At 40.5% G+C, this 17,421-nt stretch overlaps 1 protein-coding gene across 9 annotated transcripts in view; it reads right to left on the bottom strand.

Moving 5' to 3' along the window:
* Positions 1-17,421, bottom strand: part of dock4b (dedicator of cytokinesis 4b) — a 114,860-nt gene that overhangs the window by 17,514 nt on the left and 79,925 nt on the right. For 6 of the 9 annotated variants that reach the window (XM_061029452.1, XM_061029453.1, XM_061029445.1 and 3 more), the window contains exons 27-43: positions 15,848-15,942; positions 15,187-15,262; positions 14,702-14,802; positions 14,439-14,497; positions 13,586-13,734; positions 13,169-13,254; positions 11,904-11,930; positions 11,374-11,469; positions 11,193-11,253; positions 9,934-10,027; positions 9,574-9,722; positions 8,010-8,096; positions 7,738-7,842; positions 7,324-7,465; positions 5,207-5,373; positions 3,081-3,167; positions 1,639-1,815 (exon numbers count right to left, since the gene is read on the bottom strand). In XM_061029452.1, coding sequence (XP_060885435.1) covers positions 1,639-1,815; positions 3,081-3,167; positions 5,207-5,373; positions 7,324-7,465; positions 7,738-7,842; positions 8,010-8,096; positions 9,574-9,722; positions 9,934-10,027; positions 11,193-11,253; positions 11,374-11,469; positions 11,904-11,930; positions 13,169-13,254; positions 13,586-13,734; positions 14,439-14,497; positions 14,702-14,802; positions 15,187-15,262; positions 15,848-15,942 — 1,758 coding nt within the window. The remainder of the gene's footprint in view (positions 1-1,638; positions 1,816-3,080; positions 3,168-5,206; positions 5,374-7,323; positions 7,466-7,737; positions 7,843-8,009; positions 8,097-9,573; positions 9,723-9,933; positions 10,028-11,192; positions 11,254-11,373; positions 11,470-11,903; positions 11,931-13,168; positions 13,255-13,585; positions 13,735-14,438; positions 14,498-14,701; positions 14,803-15,186; positions 15,263-15,847; positions 15,943-17,421) is intronic. The other 3 variants (XM_061029451.1, XM_061029454.1, XM_061029447.1) reach the window with 2 other exon arrangements.

Below are 17,421 nucleotides of genomic sequence, written 5' to 3'. Positions count from 1 at the left end.
ACAAAATATTTGATTGCACCAATGCTTTTATAGCTTTTTATGCAACTGTGCCAAGGTAGTAATTCTAAAACAAGAAGTGCTTCTTTCAGCAAGAAATTTAAAACCAAGAAACTTCCAGCAAAAATAATCAATAATCTCCGACAAATGACGGAAATTCCTGGTTGGGCTGCAAGGAATGAGACCTCGCCATGGTGCAGCTCAGTTAATCATTAAAAAAAAAAAGTCCAATTAGAGATGGAACACAGAGGGGAGACGGGGGCATAAATCAGACGGCATTGCCCCTCAAGGGTTCCGACTCTAAACTAAAGCAATAAATCTGAATATTAATAATGACAATTTCTCCTTCATTTGTAGCCGAGCAAACCGCCACAGCTGTCAATCGGCATTACGCTGGGAAATTAATAGATTTATGACGCCTTCCGCTCGGGCTGCCGCATGTGATGTTCTGCGATGAAAAAATGGAGCGATGTTAGCGGCCGCGTGTTTGCTGCAGAATGAACCCCATCTGTGTCCACTGCATGCAACATAATTGAAATATGTGTCAGATTTTTGTTTTTGTGCTGGATACAAAAATGCTAATTGGAAAAGGTTTGCAGGACAAACGTGACCAGAGAAATGGCATTTATTCACATAGAAACATACAAAAAGCTGCCCATAATGTATAAAAATAAAATAAAGGGGGACTTTATTATTTTACTGAAGCAGAAAAAACGACATCAGGTTTCAACAAAATAATGGTAGTAAAGGTGGAAAACACTTGAACGACCCTTGCATTTGTTGCCATACCTCAAACCTTAATAGTCCACTTCAACATGGAGACACACTCTGCACAAACCCAATATAACCTTGCAAACACATACACACACACACACACACACGCACACGCAGTGGCAGTGTATTCCTGCACACACACATGCACGCATGCCTGCACTAAAGTGAGCATGCACCCACATATAAGAGCCTCAGCTGGAAAGAGTGGTTGCTATGCGACACAGAGCGAGTCCTCCAGTTTGTTGAGGGTAGAACCATTACTCTTGAGTAGATTTGTATACGTATTTTATTTCATTTGAGCACCACCTTCTCCAGATTGTACTGTAGTGTTTTCTTGCAGTCGTGTCCTATAAGGAGAAGCTTTTGGAGAATCTGTGTTTCTGACCATCCACCTTCAGAGTATAATAAAGCAGCTGCAGAAACACTCCCATCTCATTCATTCAGCCATTATTAGCCATCCAGCTCTCTATAATCCTTCCTCCCACTCCTCTATGTGCCATTATATGACCTGACCCCTCTTTCTCCCCACATCCATCCTTCCATCCATTGACCCAACCCTCAATCCATCCACCTTTTCCTACATCAACCTTCCATTTCATTTTCCTGTTTCCTTCCCCTCCCTCTCCCATCATCTATATATTCCATCCATCCGCATTATCCATCAAACCTTCACCTGGCTGTTCGTGCATCCATCCATCCATCTGTTCATCCGCTCCTCCCTTCACAAAACGCTCCCTTTACCATACATCTCCCCCCCTCCCGCTCTCACCCACCTTCATGCATCATTAGGAAATCCATATGTCATCGCTCCTGCATCGGTCTCTAAAACCCTCCAACCTTGTCCTCCATCTATCCATCTGTGCATACCTCTTGATAGCGGGCCAGCCCTCCGTTGACGGCGGCGTCGATGACCCCGTTGAGGCACATGGTGAGAGGGTTGATGTTCTGCATCTGCCGGCTCTGACACTGCGTGATCAATGTGCGGAGCTGTAAGTTCTTGTTCTCGATCACCTCGATGGCGTTCTCCAGCGGGCTCACCTCCACCTGGGGAGGAGAAGATGGAGAAAAATGAAGGTCCATTTTCCACTTTAGCTCCAAAGGGAGCTTTTCAAAGTTCGGGTGCAATAGGGTGAAGATAAATGGTGTGTTAAAGGCGGGGGATGTGAAATTTGATAGAAGTCTGCATTTATCAGACGTTCAATGAAAGGAAACATGCTATTATGGGGGATTATGGGAAATGTAGGATCTATATTTTTTAAGTTGGGCTTGAAATCTGGATCTCCATTTCTTCAATGCTTTCACTTTGAGGATTTTTTTTTTTGAATGAGTCCCTCACAGTTTGCATGATTGTGTAAGAGTGGTATTCTAAATTTCCTAAAGACGCCTTTAATTTGTTATTCAGAATAATTTTCCCAACAAAAAGATGATTTTTCAGCCACTTCTGGGAAACAGAAAAACAAGCAGTGAAAAACGTAAGGGGCTTATTTGCACGTCTAGTAGAAATGCGGAACATTAATCTTCATATGAATCAAGTTTTGCCATCCAAGTGTAAAAAATATGATAAAAGTAGCTCTAGGTATAACACGTATAATAATTTGAATACGTTCACTGTAGCATATGCCATACTTGAATCCTTCCTGTATCCTGCATTTGTTATTTCCCCTGCCTTTGTGTCCTTCCGTGCACAAAACTAATCCTCTCACTTAAACAGCTTTAGCCAGTTCTGTATTTTATATTATTGCACTGCAAAAACCATCGTTAAATAATACTGGATTTAAAAGCCACAAATTTCACACCACACTCAACAGCTATGTGCTGAAGCATATGTGCTGAAGCATATGTGCTTATACCGAAAGAAAAAGACACTGTGTTGTGTTTTGCATACGCTGGACAAAGCCGCATTTGAATTCCTCCCACTCTTAAGAGATCTGAATGTGAAGATCCAAGACTGAAAGAGTAGTGGGAATGGACTCATATCAAACATTGATGATTTCAGGCTAAAAACATGGAATAATTATTGGTAAAAATTGTCCAATATCTTTTTTAAATTGGACATGTAGGTAAGCAAAGTAAAGCAAAAACTTCCAATCTATCAAATGAAGGTAAACAAATGCTTCCAATAGCCCCAAAGCCGTGACCTAGGTCATTATTGTAGTTCAAAGTAATGACTGCGATCAATACCTGGGCATTAGATGGCAGGCCTCTAAATTGCAACCAGAAAAAGAAAAGCATATTACAGTGTCCCCGGTGAGGGAGTAGTGGGTACACTACAGTTATGCCTTCATGCTTATTTCATCAGTCACACTCACCAGCTCCCTCTTCTCCACTTCAAACCAGCGGGAGATGCCTGGAAGACTCTGCACCAAAGTCAGTGTTGTCCTCTCCACCCACAGGCTCTGCATTAACAAACATCAAGCCGTGAGTATTAGCTGATTGCTGAACACACTTAAAGAAAAAATCCATAGCTACTTATGCCTGATGCAAGTATGTGCCGTATCTCTGGTAGACGGCAGCACAATTTAATTAGCACTTCATAGTTAGGGGGAAAAGAAACATGTTCAGTACATCTATTGCCAAACACTCATTTGTAGGTGTAGGTCGGAAGTCATTTCTTATATCTCCTATCATCATTCATGTTCCACCACTTACTCTGTGAGGCAGCGTGCTTGTCAATATGCCAACATCCCACAAGGTCACACTGACAGCATGTAAACTATGGAAACTGTAGCATTCACTGCAGACTATTAACATAATACATTCACACTGTAGTGGAGAACCTAAAGCAGTGTGGATGGAAACCAGCAAAATCCCTATTTTGGACATTTGAATTTAGAGCTACAGGAACTTTTCATTTGTGCTGATTTTGGCGCCCCCTGTGGACAAAGCTTTACAAGAGCAATGAGCGTTAACTGAAAAATAAAAACCTATCCAGCAATCTTTAAACAGTCAAATGAATCACACACAATTCATCTTTGTTATGGAAATTGTGAAAAAACAATATTCCCGCAGCGTGTTGTAAAATGCCTCATCTGACATCTTCCCCATGGCAGCGGCTTCAGGCATTGAAAATAATAATTAATCCTGTTTAATGGTCACCTTTGCTTCTGCAGGACTTGTAAAGATGAAAGCATCAAGAGCTTTAAATGCTTAATTTTGACTATAAAAGTGGATAAATAATTGTTTTTTTCATTATGCATTCAGTCATCTGAGTCCTCGATCAACCAAGGTCAAGATTAAACTAACTCCCACCCAATTAAAAAAAAAAGCTCGAGTTTTGAACACTGGTGCTTTTAGCTAAATGTTGACAACATCATCAAAAATCATTATGATATTAAACCTTCAATCCCCCTTTGGGCATTCTTGTTTGTCTGCAGGGCATGTGAGGATCAAGAGACTGATACAACACACTTAAATGTATTTCAGGATTAGTTTAGATGCCACAGTCTTGCTCAAGGACACTTCAGAAGAGCAGACGAGTGCTGACATGTGATATCGATCCAGGGTCCGCCGGTTGAAGCAGGGTCTTCCGACTCACTACAAAACCCTGCTGCCCGTTATTGATTTCCTGCTTTTTAAGGCCAAGAAAAACCCACCTGAACACCTCTATGGGTAGAAATAAAAGAGAGACATGTATTACAGTTTAAGAGCAGGAAGTTGAAAGGAAAATCGGACAGAAATCAAAGTCTTGACCTTTCTGAAGCTATTTTTTTTTCGGGCAGATAGGAACTTCTGTTGAACAGCTTTTCAACTATTTTTGTGACTGATCACACCATATCCTGTTTGGTGCATACTCTTGTCCCCATGCAAAAGTTTATTATCTGTATTTCTCCCATTTTAGTCCAGAGACACCCAGCCCTGAGGGAAATGTGTTATTATTCAATTTGTCCAAATAGCTTTGATGGAGCTGAGATTAAAAGACTGCTTAGAGTATGTGTGTGTGTGTGTGTAATTTATATATATGTATGTCTTAATCCTGAATATTTATTAGCCGAATATCAGGGTCTGTTTGGTGTATGTGTTGAGGGTACGTGCAGAGCGTGTATAATTAGTGATATAGAGGTCATGATGAATAAAACATTGGCTACACACACTCTTCTACCTGGATGCAGGAGAAAATGAAGCTGTTTCACAAAAATCTGCGGTGAAAATATGCTAATGTTCACAGATATGTGACCTTAAATCCTGAAATATATATTTTTTTAAAGTAGATTTTCCCATTTTGCAGCAGCTTGACATGCTGCAGTGGTCCGTAAATTCTTTGAGTTTATTTTCATGTTTAAAAAAAAAAGGACTCATTTATGGATTAGAGTCGTAAATAAAATGCAAATGTATTCCTTAAATTTCGCTCTACACATCTCTATGTGATGCATTTTTGTCTTTATCACATTCAGCCGTCGTTCTTGAGAGGTTTTTTTTTTGTATCTTTCTCTTGTACCTTGAACTCATTCTCCTTGTCTTTGGTGCCTTTGTGAAAGGGCCGGTCGTATCTGAACCTCCAGATGTGATTGAACTTGTAGAAGCTTTTGATGTTGTCAGGCACTCCGTCTCGCTGCAGCACATCCTGACTCTCCGGGATGGGCGTCACGGCGTAGATCTGCAGGTCTGGAGGCACCCGGAAGTTAAGGGAAGCGCAAGAAGAGAGTGACAAGGGAAAGCACTAAAAGAGACAAGAATTCTTCAGTGACCTGAGAGAACATGAGGAACCATAGATACGCTGACAAGGATGACAAGGAAACACACAAGTAGAGGTCAACAGGATGATAAAGCCTGACCTTTACCATCCCTGTAAGAAGTATTCACTAATAGGGAATAACGCCATGCATTGCCTGAAACCAGAAATTCCTTATAATGCAACAAGAAAGATAAAAATACAGCACAAAAAGCAGCTATTTGTTGATTCCTGTCGATTCCCAACTAATGCACCTTTTTTTTCATTCTTCTTGCTTCTGACAACCCCTGAGTTGTACACAAACACAATCCTAAAACAGCTCACACACCACACGACGTCGTTCGTGAACACAATCAATGCACTCAAACCACAAAAGAAGAATGAAGAAAACAAAAGAACTGAACAAAAAGCCAAAGGAAGAAAAAAAAAAAATCTTTCATGGGAAAACAACAAAACAAAACAAGACTTGTCATTGTAAGCCGTGGAGGAGGATAGAGGAGTGATTCAGTGTTTTTTTTTTTTGTGCACTGCTCATCCTCACCTTCATCAGAGTCGGAACAGCTACTGTACATACATACATTCATATACACTCCATTGATTAGAGACACAGCAGTGTGCTTATTGATTCAGACAAGTGGAGAAACACACACATCATATCTCATATCAGAACGGATCGTAATCATACGTCAGAAAACACAGATGCTGAAACGGAATTTCCAGCAGATGAGCCTGAGACTTTTAGTCCCAGTGGCTTCTTTGAGGAAACGTATTCCGCCAGCCCTCTGCTGTCTCTCTACTGTGGACAATAAGCAGATTAGTCGGCTGTTCTGTGAACAAGTCACACCTCTGTCACACGGGTAACACAATCTAACCACATGCCATTGATTTGACCTAATAAATGTCGCCAGCTGCATCGCTCATTTTCCCCTTGTTCACACAATATAAAAAGACATTTTTTATACTGCAGGACTCTCCACTGTTTTTAATACAAGTCTTCAAAGTGTATAATGGTGAAATTGAAAGCCACCACTTCCTGAGAGTGCTGCAATTTCTTTTTAGTGAAACTACATAATGCTCTGCTGTTCTTCTGAATGCTGCGAGTACTCTTCCAATCAGAAATGTCAAGCGCTGGAAGATGCATCTGGAAAATCCCTGTACTTTTGTAAAACACTACACCTGCAGCCAGGACCCCACTGGGGGTTTAAATTTAAAAAAACCCATGGACCTTATTAAGGAGTACCTAAAAAATGATTGGTTCATTTTTTCAATATGTCACTCAGTGTGTTACCTTTGTACAGGCCAAAAGTTGTCCCTTACTACGGTGGGATTATCTAAGAAATGTCCACCCTGGTGAAACACTCACAGCTGCTTGTATAGATCAATTCATTAAACAGACGCAACCCAGATGACTGTCTACATATCAATCATTTTTCACTTCTCTCACCTTGATAATAGAAAAGCAGGAGGATACTGTTTTGAGTGAATCATATCAAACTGTAAAAAGCGCTATGGTTTGTGGAAGTATATTGACGTGCATATCTTCTTTGATCGGGCTTTCTTTGTGTGAGATACTGTTTACTCCGGGTAACGTGTGTTGTGTGAGTGCATGTGCCTTCCTGTAAATGTGCCTTAGATAATGACAAGAAAGAGATGAGGCGTGAGAAAGATGGAGGCACACTGTGTGAAAGAATGAACTCATTAAAAGCAATTTGTTTTTTTTGTATGTGAACAAAAAGAAAGCGGCGCGTGGAAGCCTGTGCCTGCGTAAATATGTATGTGTACTGTGCTCTTGTTGTTGTTATGGATTACCACACATGTTTGATCAGAATGGGTGATCCACACCTGTGTGAATTGTGCATGTTCTTTCCAAATCCAAAGGATACACTGTGCCTCTGCCTGGTATATGGTCTGGTCGGGCTGGTTTACGTGCTGCATGGCGATGGCGTGGGGGAACTCGTTGAGCATCCGCTGCTGGAAAGCCTCCAGCCTCTCGTAGTCATGGCCGCGGCACACAAACTCCTTATTCTGCAGAGGCAGAAAAGCATGGGGTTAGTTTGACATCTAGTGGTTGCGGGTTGCAGCTGCAGCCTTGACTGCAAAAACCCTTACCAAGGACAGTGCCTGTTACATCATTAAATGGCATTGAATAAGAGTTGCTGAATGTCACCTCACAATGGAGGAGCGTTATGTAAGAAAAGTTCATTCTTCCTGCAGGTCTGTTTTTTCCACGCCCCTGTAGAGGTTATTCTGTTCAACTTGATATTCATGACACAGAGGGAATATGGAGATGTCTTTACCCGAAGAAAGAAAGGGAACTTCTTTCCATAGAAGCCCACTCGGAAGAATTCAGGTTCTAGTCTCTGCTGGTCCATGATCTTGTCATAGAGAGAGGCTTCCATCATCTGGAAATGGAAATAATAATATTTTTTGAATAAGAGCAATATATTTCATGGGTAAATAACAAGAATAAAGTTAGGTTTTTGTTGTAGGATTCCTGGTAGGATTAAGAATTCACTTCAGAGACAAACTTCAAAAAGTGTCTTTCTGGATTGTGTCATGTTCAACTCACCCTCATCTTGCTTAGGTTCCTGTAGTCGTAATATGACTCATACTGGTCAGCCAGTTCTCTGCACAGGATGATACCATTCTCCCAACACTGAAATAGTAAAAAAAAAAGAAAAAAAAAAGCATTTTTTCACAGTGAGGAAAACAGCACAAGAAGCTTAAGCCTATACATTTCTGTACAGAAAGGCTAATTAATAAAACTGATTTAATGCGCTGCAGTGCCGCTGCTAAACTGCTCTCTCACCACTGGGTGGTACTGGTGAGTCGACAATCTCAAGAAGCTCTTCATGCAGGTAAAACGCAGCATCCAGCCATCTTGCTAATTAAATGAAAAGCTTTCCTTTCCTGCTGCCTGCAAGTCCCCACGCGGCAGCGCTGGCAGATGGTAAAGCTCATGAATGTGAAGGAAAATTGGACTATGAGTAACGAGCAGAGCACTTTTAATGATTCCGTAGAGCTATCTTTTTTTTTTCTTCTGGGATGCTGAAGTTTTATTTTAGTGTGTGTGTGTGTGTGTGTGTGTGTGACTTTGGAGGGTTTCCATGACGCCACTTTTCAGTGAAAGTGCAGAACGAGGGCAAAGGTATTTAGGATAAAGGAGGGAATATCCGTAGAGAGGATCATTCGGGAAAATAAGGAATTAGACCCTTCCTGAGTTAAAAAAAAAAAGAAAAGAAAAAAAGCAGAGCCTGGAAACTGTTAAACTGCCAATCTCACGGTTCACTCTAAGCCAAGGCCTAAAACTGACACGCAGATGCAAGTCACGCTTCACTTGTCAGTCTTGCTGCGATTATCCCTCCCAATATTTCTGACAGGAGAGGTGCAGGACGACACGGAAGCCGCTTTAATTAGAGCTGCCAGCGTTGTATTTGATTTAACCCAGGAGATGTTGATGCCTTAAGCCAGTGTCACAGTTCACAACAGGTAGATATTAAATGTCTGACCACATGTGACATGTATCTTTGCCGCTGCGTGATGCCTTGCTCTTCTTTCTTTAACGAGGGGATTTCATGTCACCTGTATGATGTCACATTGTCCTGATGAGGGTAAAATCTGCATATTTTCTAATAAAAGTCTAATAAAAAATGTCAGATTCTTCTGCATGAACGAGGGTTACATTTAGAATATGCATGAGAAGCCGAACATGCTGCTGAGGTTTTGAGTGACAAAAAGTTCTCTCGACAGGACTGGAACATCATGTGGCTGTCTGAGTGCCGGAGTGATACATTTCGCTGGTATTAAGCAGTGTTGGGAAGCCATTTGTCCATCTGGTTTTGAAACTCATATCTTAAGTGTTACTCTCAGCTGGCATCAGTAAAAACAGAGCTTTCTCTGTGATTTCTTCTCCTGATAGAAAATGTGATCGAGGAGGCATTCGCTTTTGAATTTAGTCACAATTCTTCTTGACATAAAGGAAATTAAAAAAAAAAAAAAAAAATTTATACCAACATGTCATAGAGCTGCGTTCTTCAAATTGTAAGGAATGCAGCCACGAAAAAAAGTATTAAACCAGTGTGCAATACATGAGTCAACATATTAAAGGAGGGACAAATTTGTGATAAGTTTACCTTCCCCCGGTCAAAGTTCTGAACGATCGTGAGATGCAGATACTCTTTTCTCTGCCACTCGCTCTGCATGGGGTAGTTGAGGAACTCTCTGAGCGGCCTGTCTGACCACTCCAACAACTCGTCGTAAAGCAGCAGGGTGTATGATGCCTCTGCAAACAAGCGTCAGATCACACACGTCGAAAAAGCAGCAGTTAAAACATGACGCATCTTGAAGAAAATATCACTCTGAATACAGAAAATGTGTAAAAACATAAATGTATATACACACATTACCACATGCACTAAGACCACAGTAATGTGTAACCCCACACATGCCAACACCCACAATCACTTCACAATGTTCGTCTCCTTTAGGCGTACCTGTGTAGTTCTGTGCTTTCAGGTGCAAGTCGTACAGTTTGTGAATGTATCGGATGTACATCTCCTCTTTGTTCAGCTCAGTTTTGTAGAAGTTCTGGCAGGAGAAGTGGGAGTTTCAGTGGGCAAAGAGCATCATATGACAAGGAGAGAGAGAGAGAGAGGGGGAGGAAAGGGCGAACAAAAGCTGAAGTGCAAATTGGATGCAAATGAAGCCTCATATTAAAAGCAACAGATTGCTCTATGGTAGAGGTGAAACAGTATATTTCAGCTGCAGGTTTAAAGTGACTTCTGGTCCGTCTGCCTACACGAGCAGGTGCTCTTACAGATGGCTTCTGTTACATAAGAAAACTCAGTGGGCAGAGGAACTAAAAATTCAACAAGTCACGAAAAAAATCAAAACGTCTAAATGTGTCTTAAAATGCCTATATTAGCATTGTCATACTATTTATCAAATAGGCTGATAAGATATCCTGCAACTTTCACTACAGTATTAAGGCCTGAACTGGAGAACTTAACAAGTTAACAAACAGTGTATTTTCATTTTTGGATAATCATTTATCAAGAAAGGGATTCCATAAGGCTTGTGATATTGGCAGATAAAAATATTTTTTTTTAAATCAGAGTTTAAGATCCATTGGCTCTAAATTGTTTGAATACATTAAGAAGGTTAGCTACGCACAAAAGACCTAAAGTAAACCCTCTTCAAATGTTAATCATTTAAGTAGTTTCACTCACTGTCTTGCCAAGAGTTGCCAAACGAGAGAATATCTATACCACTCTGAAGTCTGTGTGTTAAACATAAACATACTGTCTTGAGTAGATTAGCTAAACTCAGCATAACAAGTGGAGGAAGGTGAGCCAGACCCTGACAATAGGTGGAAAAACTGCCTAAAAGCACATCTAAAGACCATTAAATTAATTATATCTAGCTTTTTCCAGTGTTTAATACTGACTTGTGGTATCACAGGACTTAATGGCCCATACATCTGTTATCCAGGAGACTTGATTTAGCATGCTAATCAGCTAGCTTTAGCTGCCCTCCCCTTGCATGTGCTACACTAACTATCTTAGTAAGAAAGCAAACAAATGGGGTTTAAATGGTTATGTTCTTGTGTTTTAAAATGTTTAATTCCACAAAGTATTTCTCTTTGCAGTAGTTTTTAAGAAGTGCCAACAATACATCAGTATTTACTTAAACTAAAAGCTAAAACATCTTAAGACAACTGAAACTCCAGACTCTAGGAGTGTCTGCTACTCACCAGTAAACTGACAGTACATCCGATCTTTTTTCCATCCACCTCTCCCAGCTTCATACAGTCCCTGTGACAGAAACCTCATCAGACTAAGTGTGGACAGAATCTCATTTACAAATAAAAAAGAATTCATTTTGATAAGTATGTTTGCATGTTTTATCGAGAGGGGTACAACTTGCACTCTCACCTGTAGTCGAGCAATCTCTCCATTAACCGAGTGACGGTAGCGATCAGAGAGATGCCGCTCTCCCTCCACGTCTCTCTCTCAATCTTCTTCAGCAGGCTGGAGGACGAGATAGAGAGATGTAAAGATCAAAGGAGACAAGAGGCGCAGGAGCAAAATGGGAAAGGAAAAGGTGGCTGGCTGGCGGGCGGGCGGGCGGTGAGTAAAAAATAAGAAATAACTGCAAAAGAAAAAGGAGGCTGAAGCAAAATAGGAAATTAATCCCAGTCACACTTTTGTCACCTATGCTTGTTGGCCTGCCTGTGAGAGCTGACACAATCAAAATTACCAAAGAATATCACAAAAGCGCTGACCTGAATAGATTTTTTTTTGGAACTGATTGGTTATCTCAACTGGGCCAGGAGGAGAAGACAAACACATCAGAGCCGAATACGGCGAGAAAACCCCCCTCTAAAAAAAGAAAACTTTAGCCCTTGCCGATGTTCCCCCTCACACAGACGACACAGAGAGAACCAAGAGGAAGAGCGTCTTACCTAGGGTACGGACCAAACAGAGGAATTCTACTCCAGGCGGGAAGCATAGGCGGAATAAATTAATATTAATACGATTAATATCAAACCACACACACACAGACACACGGGTTAGTTTGGGGATCACTGGAGTTAGTAGGAGGGAAATAAACTCAGGAACAAAAATCAAAACAATCAATTAATTAAGCAAGAAAAGATTAAAGTGGGCTAAAAATCATAAAACTTCAACTTTAATCAGCCTTCTTATTTATTTGAATATTAAGATTCCTTGTACATTTTTGACATAATATTACACATTATTTATAAAGAGTACTAAGAGTATGCATTGATGCAGGCTATAGTTTACATGTACAAATGGGGGAGAAGAGAATGATTGACTGTGAAACACAAAAGGAACACTTTATGTGTGTTGATGAATATCAAGATCACACTTTGGTTCACATCTTTGTAAGTCGACACACAAGTGTGTATGTGAATCAGAAAATGGCTTTATTTAATGCAGCAAAGTCTCTGGATGAGAACTAGTCCAATTGTAGTTGGTGCTTGTGAAGAGGAGGCGTAAACACGGGCACAGAAAGAAGCAGGGATACACACACACACTTACACACACACACACACACACATATATATATATATCTATATCTATAAAGAGTGAGGTCCTAGCATGCAAGAAACACAAGGTAAGAGTGGACAAGCAGCAGCCATAGAGGAGGCGTGAGTGAAGATGAAGGTGAATGAACACACTTACCTCTTATTATTATTTAACAATCTACTTCAATATAAACAGTTGTGAATACAGAAGCATCCTCTTTCTGTTACTTTATGCCAAAACATATCTAACTTGGAATAAAGAGAAAACTCCGTCCTCATTGGCAGCCCCTTTTTTCTTTCAAGGGATGTCGCTATCTTGGAGCATTAAAGCTGTTTTCTGTGTTCTTTAGATATCAGGGCTCTATTTCAAAAGAGGAACACTTACAGACAAAGCATCCATTTACAGATGTTTACATGCTGTTGGCAGCATCATTTAGGTCATTGAGACTCAATGACCTAAATGATGGCAGTCAGAAGAAGTGTTCTATCATCCTTAAGTAGCCTTTCTGTGTAGTCCTTTATTTAAAAATGTCTACAGCTCTTGAGTGTGCCATGTTACATAACGCACCAGGCTCTTGACCCCATCTATTTCCCTTTGAAATCAAAGGTATAAAGACACATTTAAGGAACTAAGCATCCCTGCCAGTAATGGATGTTACGTTCTTTCTGTGACTCACATGCTGTTGAAGAGCTCTCTGTACGTCTCGTCTCCTTTGCCCTCAGACATCAGGCTGTCCAGCTTATCGATCAGCTTGGCCTCCACCTGTGAGAGAACAGATATTTAAATATGACAGAGGACATCTGTTTCAATTATGTCGTTTAAATATAACAACTTAGATGGATTTTGATGTGTTGAGTGCAAATTTAAGAAAACTAACGCATGAACTGTTGACCTCCATGAGTAACCTAGCAACATTGCAGCGTACCACACCTTAAAAAAGATACCTTTTCCCTTTTTATAATAATGTCATATCAACAGTTCAAGTTGAATAACTTCTTTCTAGGAAAATATTGATGATAGCCTACATTCAATGTTCTTGTTCAAACACTTTTGATAGAATCTGAGTTTCTGGGAAGCGAATCTATTTTTGTACCTGTTTGAAATTGCCGCTGCGTCTCTGCTCCCAGTCCATCATGTCATGGAAGATGGGGATCATGACATTCCTCAGATCGGGCTGAGGTACCAGCGTCACCTCCAGGAACGGACCAATCATAGCTGGGATGAAGTTCAGCTTGTGCTCCCCTTGGAGGAGAGAGAAAGGTGAAAGGAGAGGTGAGGCATTCACTTTAAACCTGAACAACAGCAGATTGTTTCTGTCAGAGGCAATTTGGACCAACTGTAGGGCAGCCTATACTACAACACAGGCTCTGAAAACTCAGTTTACTACACAAACAATTGACCCACATACTTATTAAACTATCAAACTAATTTAAGTTTTGAAAGTTTATTTTAAAACAAGCAAAAACACTCTAATGCACCTGAAAATACAAGAAGTAAGGATAAAATAAGAATCTAATTGGCCAATCACGGACTGAACAAAGAACAAAAGCATCCACACAAAGCAGAATGACTTATCCAGCTGGCTACCATGGTAACAAATACTTTTTAGCACAAAGGGAACTGCTGAGAGTTTTTTTTTCTTTTTTTACTTTCCATCAGCTCAAGTACAAAGCAACACTGAAGAATTTATTTGCCTCCAGTTTTCTCCGATGTGAGTGCATTACACGAACTTCAAGAACACAACTTCTGCATCAGAACAGAAATAAACAAGTCGACATCTAAGGGCTTGTTTTCAGAGTCCTGGAAGAGAAACTTACTCCTGTAAAGGGAGACAGTTTACATCATCTCATCTGTAGCGACACTCAAAATGAGAGTTTGATATTTTGTTAAATCTCAGATCAAAACTGTGAGCGGTGTGTTGTAAGATGGGGATGTTCTGGTCTTACCTAAATTCTGCCACATGCTGAAGATCTCACAGCCCATCATCACCCTCATGTCTCCATACCTGCATGAGAGAGAGTCAGGGTTAGAAATGAGTGCTCGCTGCAGTACAGTATACTGTGTGTGTGTGTGTGTGTGTGTGTGTGTGTGTGTGTGTGTGTGTTGTTACTGCAGCAAGCAGGATAAGAGTGTACATGGCTCCTTAGAGGCCATCCTAGCAAGGAACAGCGAGTGTGTAAACATGCATTTTTAACGAAACAAGCTTTACTTTTCCAGAATCTTCTTCCTCTTGGAGGGAGAGAAGGACTCCAGCTGAAGACACGGCTGGTTGATGAATATTACGGACAGGTAGAAGTACGAATCCCACACCTGAAAAATGATAGTGAAAAAAAAAAAAACTTTAAACACTGTGTAGTTTTCAGAAATAAGGGCAGATGATTTAAGTATGGGTATCAAGATATTGTTTATATTAGGATATTTCAGTGGTATTTTTTATTCTGTCCTTCTTGAAAGGATACTGTCAAAATATATTCAAAATGAATCTTGGACAAGGACGTGTAGATCAACAGTATTATGTTACAGAGTGAAGTAGTACCACATTGAAATTTTACTTTATTCATAATAGATATCTTCTTGTTTATGTTTGTTCTTGTATGTTTGTTTGGGTACAGTCATGTTGCTGCATTTAGAAAGTAAAGCTGCTTGATCCCCCCCCTTCCTCCCCCCACACACAGACAAAACATTTCCCCCTACCTTGTAGTCAAACTTGTCATTGAGAAAGTTTTTCCTCAGAGCGTCGGAAAGATAGAGGACAGTCGTGATGATGACACTTCAGAGGGAAGAGACAGAGAGGAGAAGTTGAAGAGGGTTATTTTTTTTTGCCGCCTTCGAGAAACAAATGTATCACAGTGAAAAGTTGATGCGCAATTCAAATGACTCATGTATCAAGTAGGAGTGCAGAGGTCAAGAGATTTAACAATAAGAAAATCCAGAAGGAAAAAACGTGCAATAACATGTTTTGTTAATGAAGGCCAAAAACAACCTCAGGGCAGCGTTTAATTGTGTCGTCACAAGTGAAACAGTGCAATAGCCTTGGTTTAAATGAGAGCAACACATCAAAAACCACTTTAATCTTTAACTTATATGATGAAGATACATGCCCTTGGATTACTGAATGGAAGCAAATGACCTTTTAAAAGAGACGAGTTGGAGCACTCTCACAATACTTTCCACACACTTGCAGCAGATGAGATCTCTTTGAGTTAACAAATTGGCCAACTGAAGTTTGAAATTACATCTGTGGCATATCCGAGAACATCGGTCGCATGTTACAATGGGGTCTCCACTTTATCAGTGAGTCTTATTATTTTGATTCATTTCCTCATTTATTCGCTGCGTCACTCTGAGGTCTTACTTGTTTGTGACCAACCGCATGACAGTCCAGTCTTTGGGAAACATTTCTGGTCGGATTAGGATCCTGAATACTGTGAAGATCTGAAGAAGAAAGTCCTGGAACACACACACACACACACACACATTAAAAAAAACTTACAATGCAGGCATGTTTTCATCTGATACCCAAATCAGCTTGTTGAGCTTATTTCCTTAAATTCAAGTGTGAGCAGCTTTTCAAGAGTCTCTGTGGAGAAACAGACTTTGCTTACATCACTCAATGACACGTACTGGTAGTATTTATTTAAAGTAGGATTGGAGAAAGTTGTCGGTTTACAACATGCTTAAATCGGAGGATTCAATTGGAGTATGGAATCAAATGTAGCCCCTTGATGTCTCTGTCCATGGTGCTGAAAAGTCTGTCTCGTGTTCTTGTGATAAAAGAACTCACATGAAACCAGGAGAACTGTCTTCTCAGATAAGTAACCTCAAGCTAACAGGGGCAGCTTGAAGTTAGTTACTGTCTACTTATCCTGAAAGTCAGCGAGTTGATATTTCTCACTTGCATGAACTCATGGCCTTATTAAGTTTCTCAGTCTCTCTGCTTCTCTTCATTATGCATCCTACCACAGCTGACCTTGTAGAACACATTTGAAAATGTACACACACAGAGGACACAAACACTCGCAGCTAGAGTCAATCAACATGTTTTTTTCAGAAAAGTGTGCAAGTGCAGACGGTGAGTCACTTTGAAGTAAGGAAAGTTTCTGACAACAATTTTAAAAGAGGCAAAGGAAGAAACAGAGACAGAGAGGCGTGAAGCCGGAGCGAGGACTCCAAGAGGGAAAAACAAATGTTGTACAAACAATGATTAGAATATCAAATCCCCCCCAAAAAAAACATATCTATAGCCATGCTTCCCTACCTCTTCACCCAATATTCATAATGCAATGCTTGAAAAGAATAAATATCTGAAAATATAAAAACAGGCTTGTGGGCATTCCAATAAACACTTGTATTCCACTTTAGTAAATAACACTCTGCATTATTTACAATTTGATTCCTGCCGGCTCTCTACCACGCCATTATCACTCATTCAAATCCTCTATTGATATTTGACTGTAGTTCATGTTTAATAAATGACACACAACCTTCATTGTAATCAGTTTGGCATTATGCTGTGAAGCTTTAAATGCAGGGTTGGTAACTCAGGTTAAGCAGGGTGAGCGGTTATAAGTGACCTTGGCAGAGGTCATTTGAGCTGCGCCTTCTCTGTCATCCTCCAGAAGATGTGGAATTGCTCTGTGGACAGTGAAGCACTTTGAGTGCGTGCTAGTGCATGGTAAGTAGGGCTGGGAATCTTTGGGTGTCTCACGATTCGATTTCGATTCTTGGGGTCACGATTCGATTCAGAATCAAAACAATTCTGGATTCATTGATCCATGGATTCAAAGTCTATTTTTGATTTAATACATACTTCAAGATCTACTCCAGTCGTCTGTGAGACTGGCTGAATTTCTTGCTGCTCCATTTCGCATTCTACTGAGTTAGAAGCTAGCCTAAGCAGCCCCCCCCCCCCCCCCCCCCCCCCCAAAA

The sequence above is a fragment of the Labrus mixtus genome, chromosome 22 (assembly GCF_963584025.1).
Source record: "Labrus mixtus chromosome 22, fLabMix1.1, whole genome shotgun sequence".
Lineage (NCBI taxonomy): Eukaryota > Metazoa > Chordata > Actinopteri > Labriformes > Labridae > Labrus > Labrus mixtus.
Note: the sequence above shows the minus strand (reverse complement) of the source record. Positions and strands in the feature narration are given on the sequence as shown.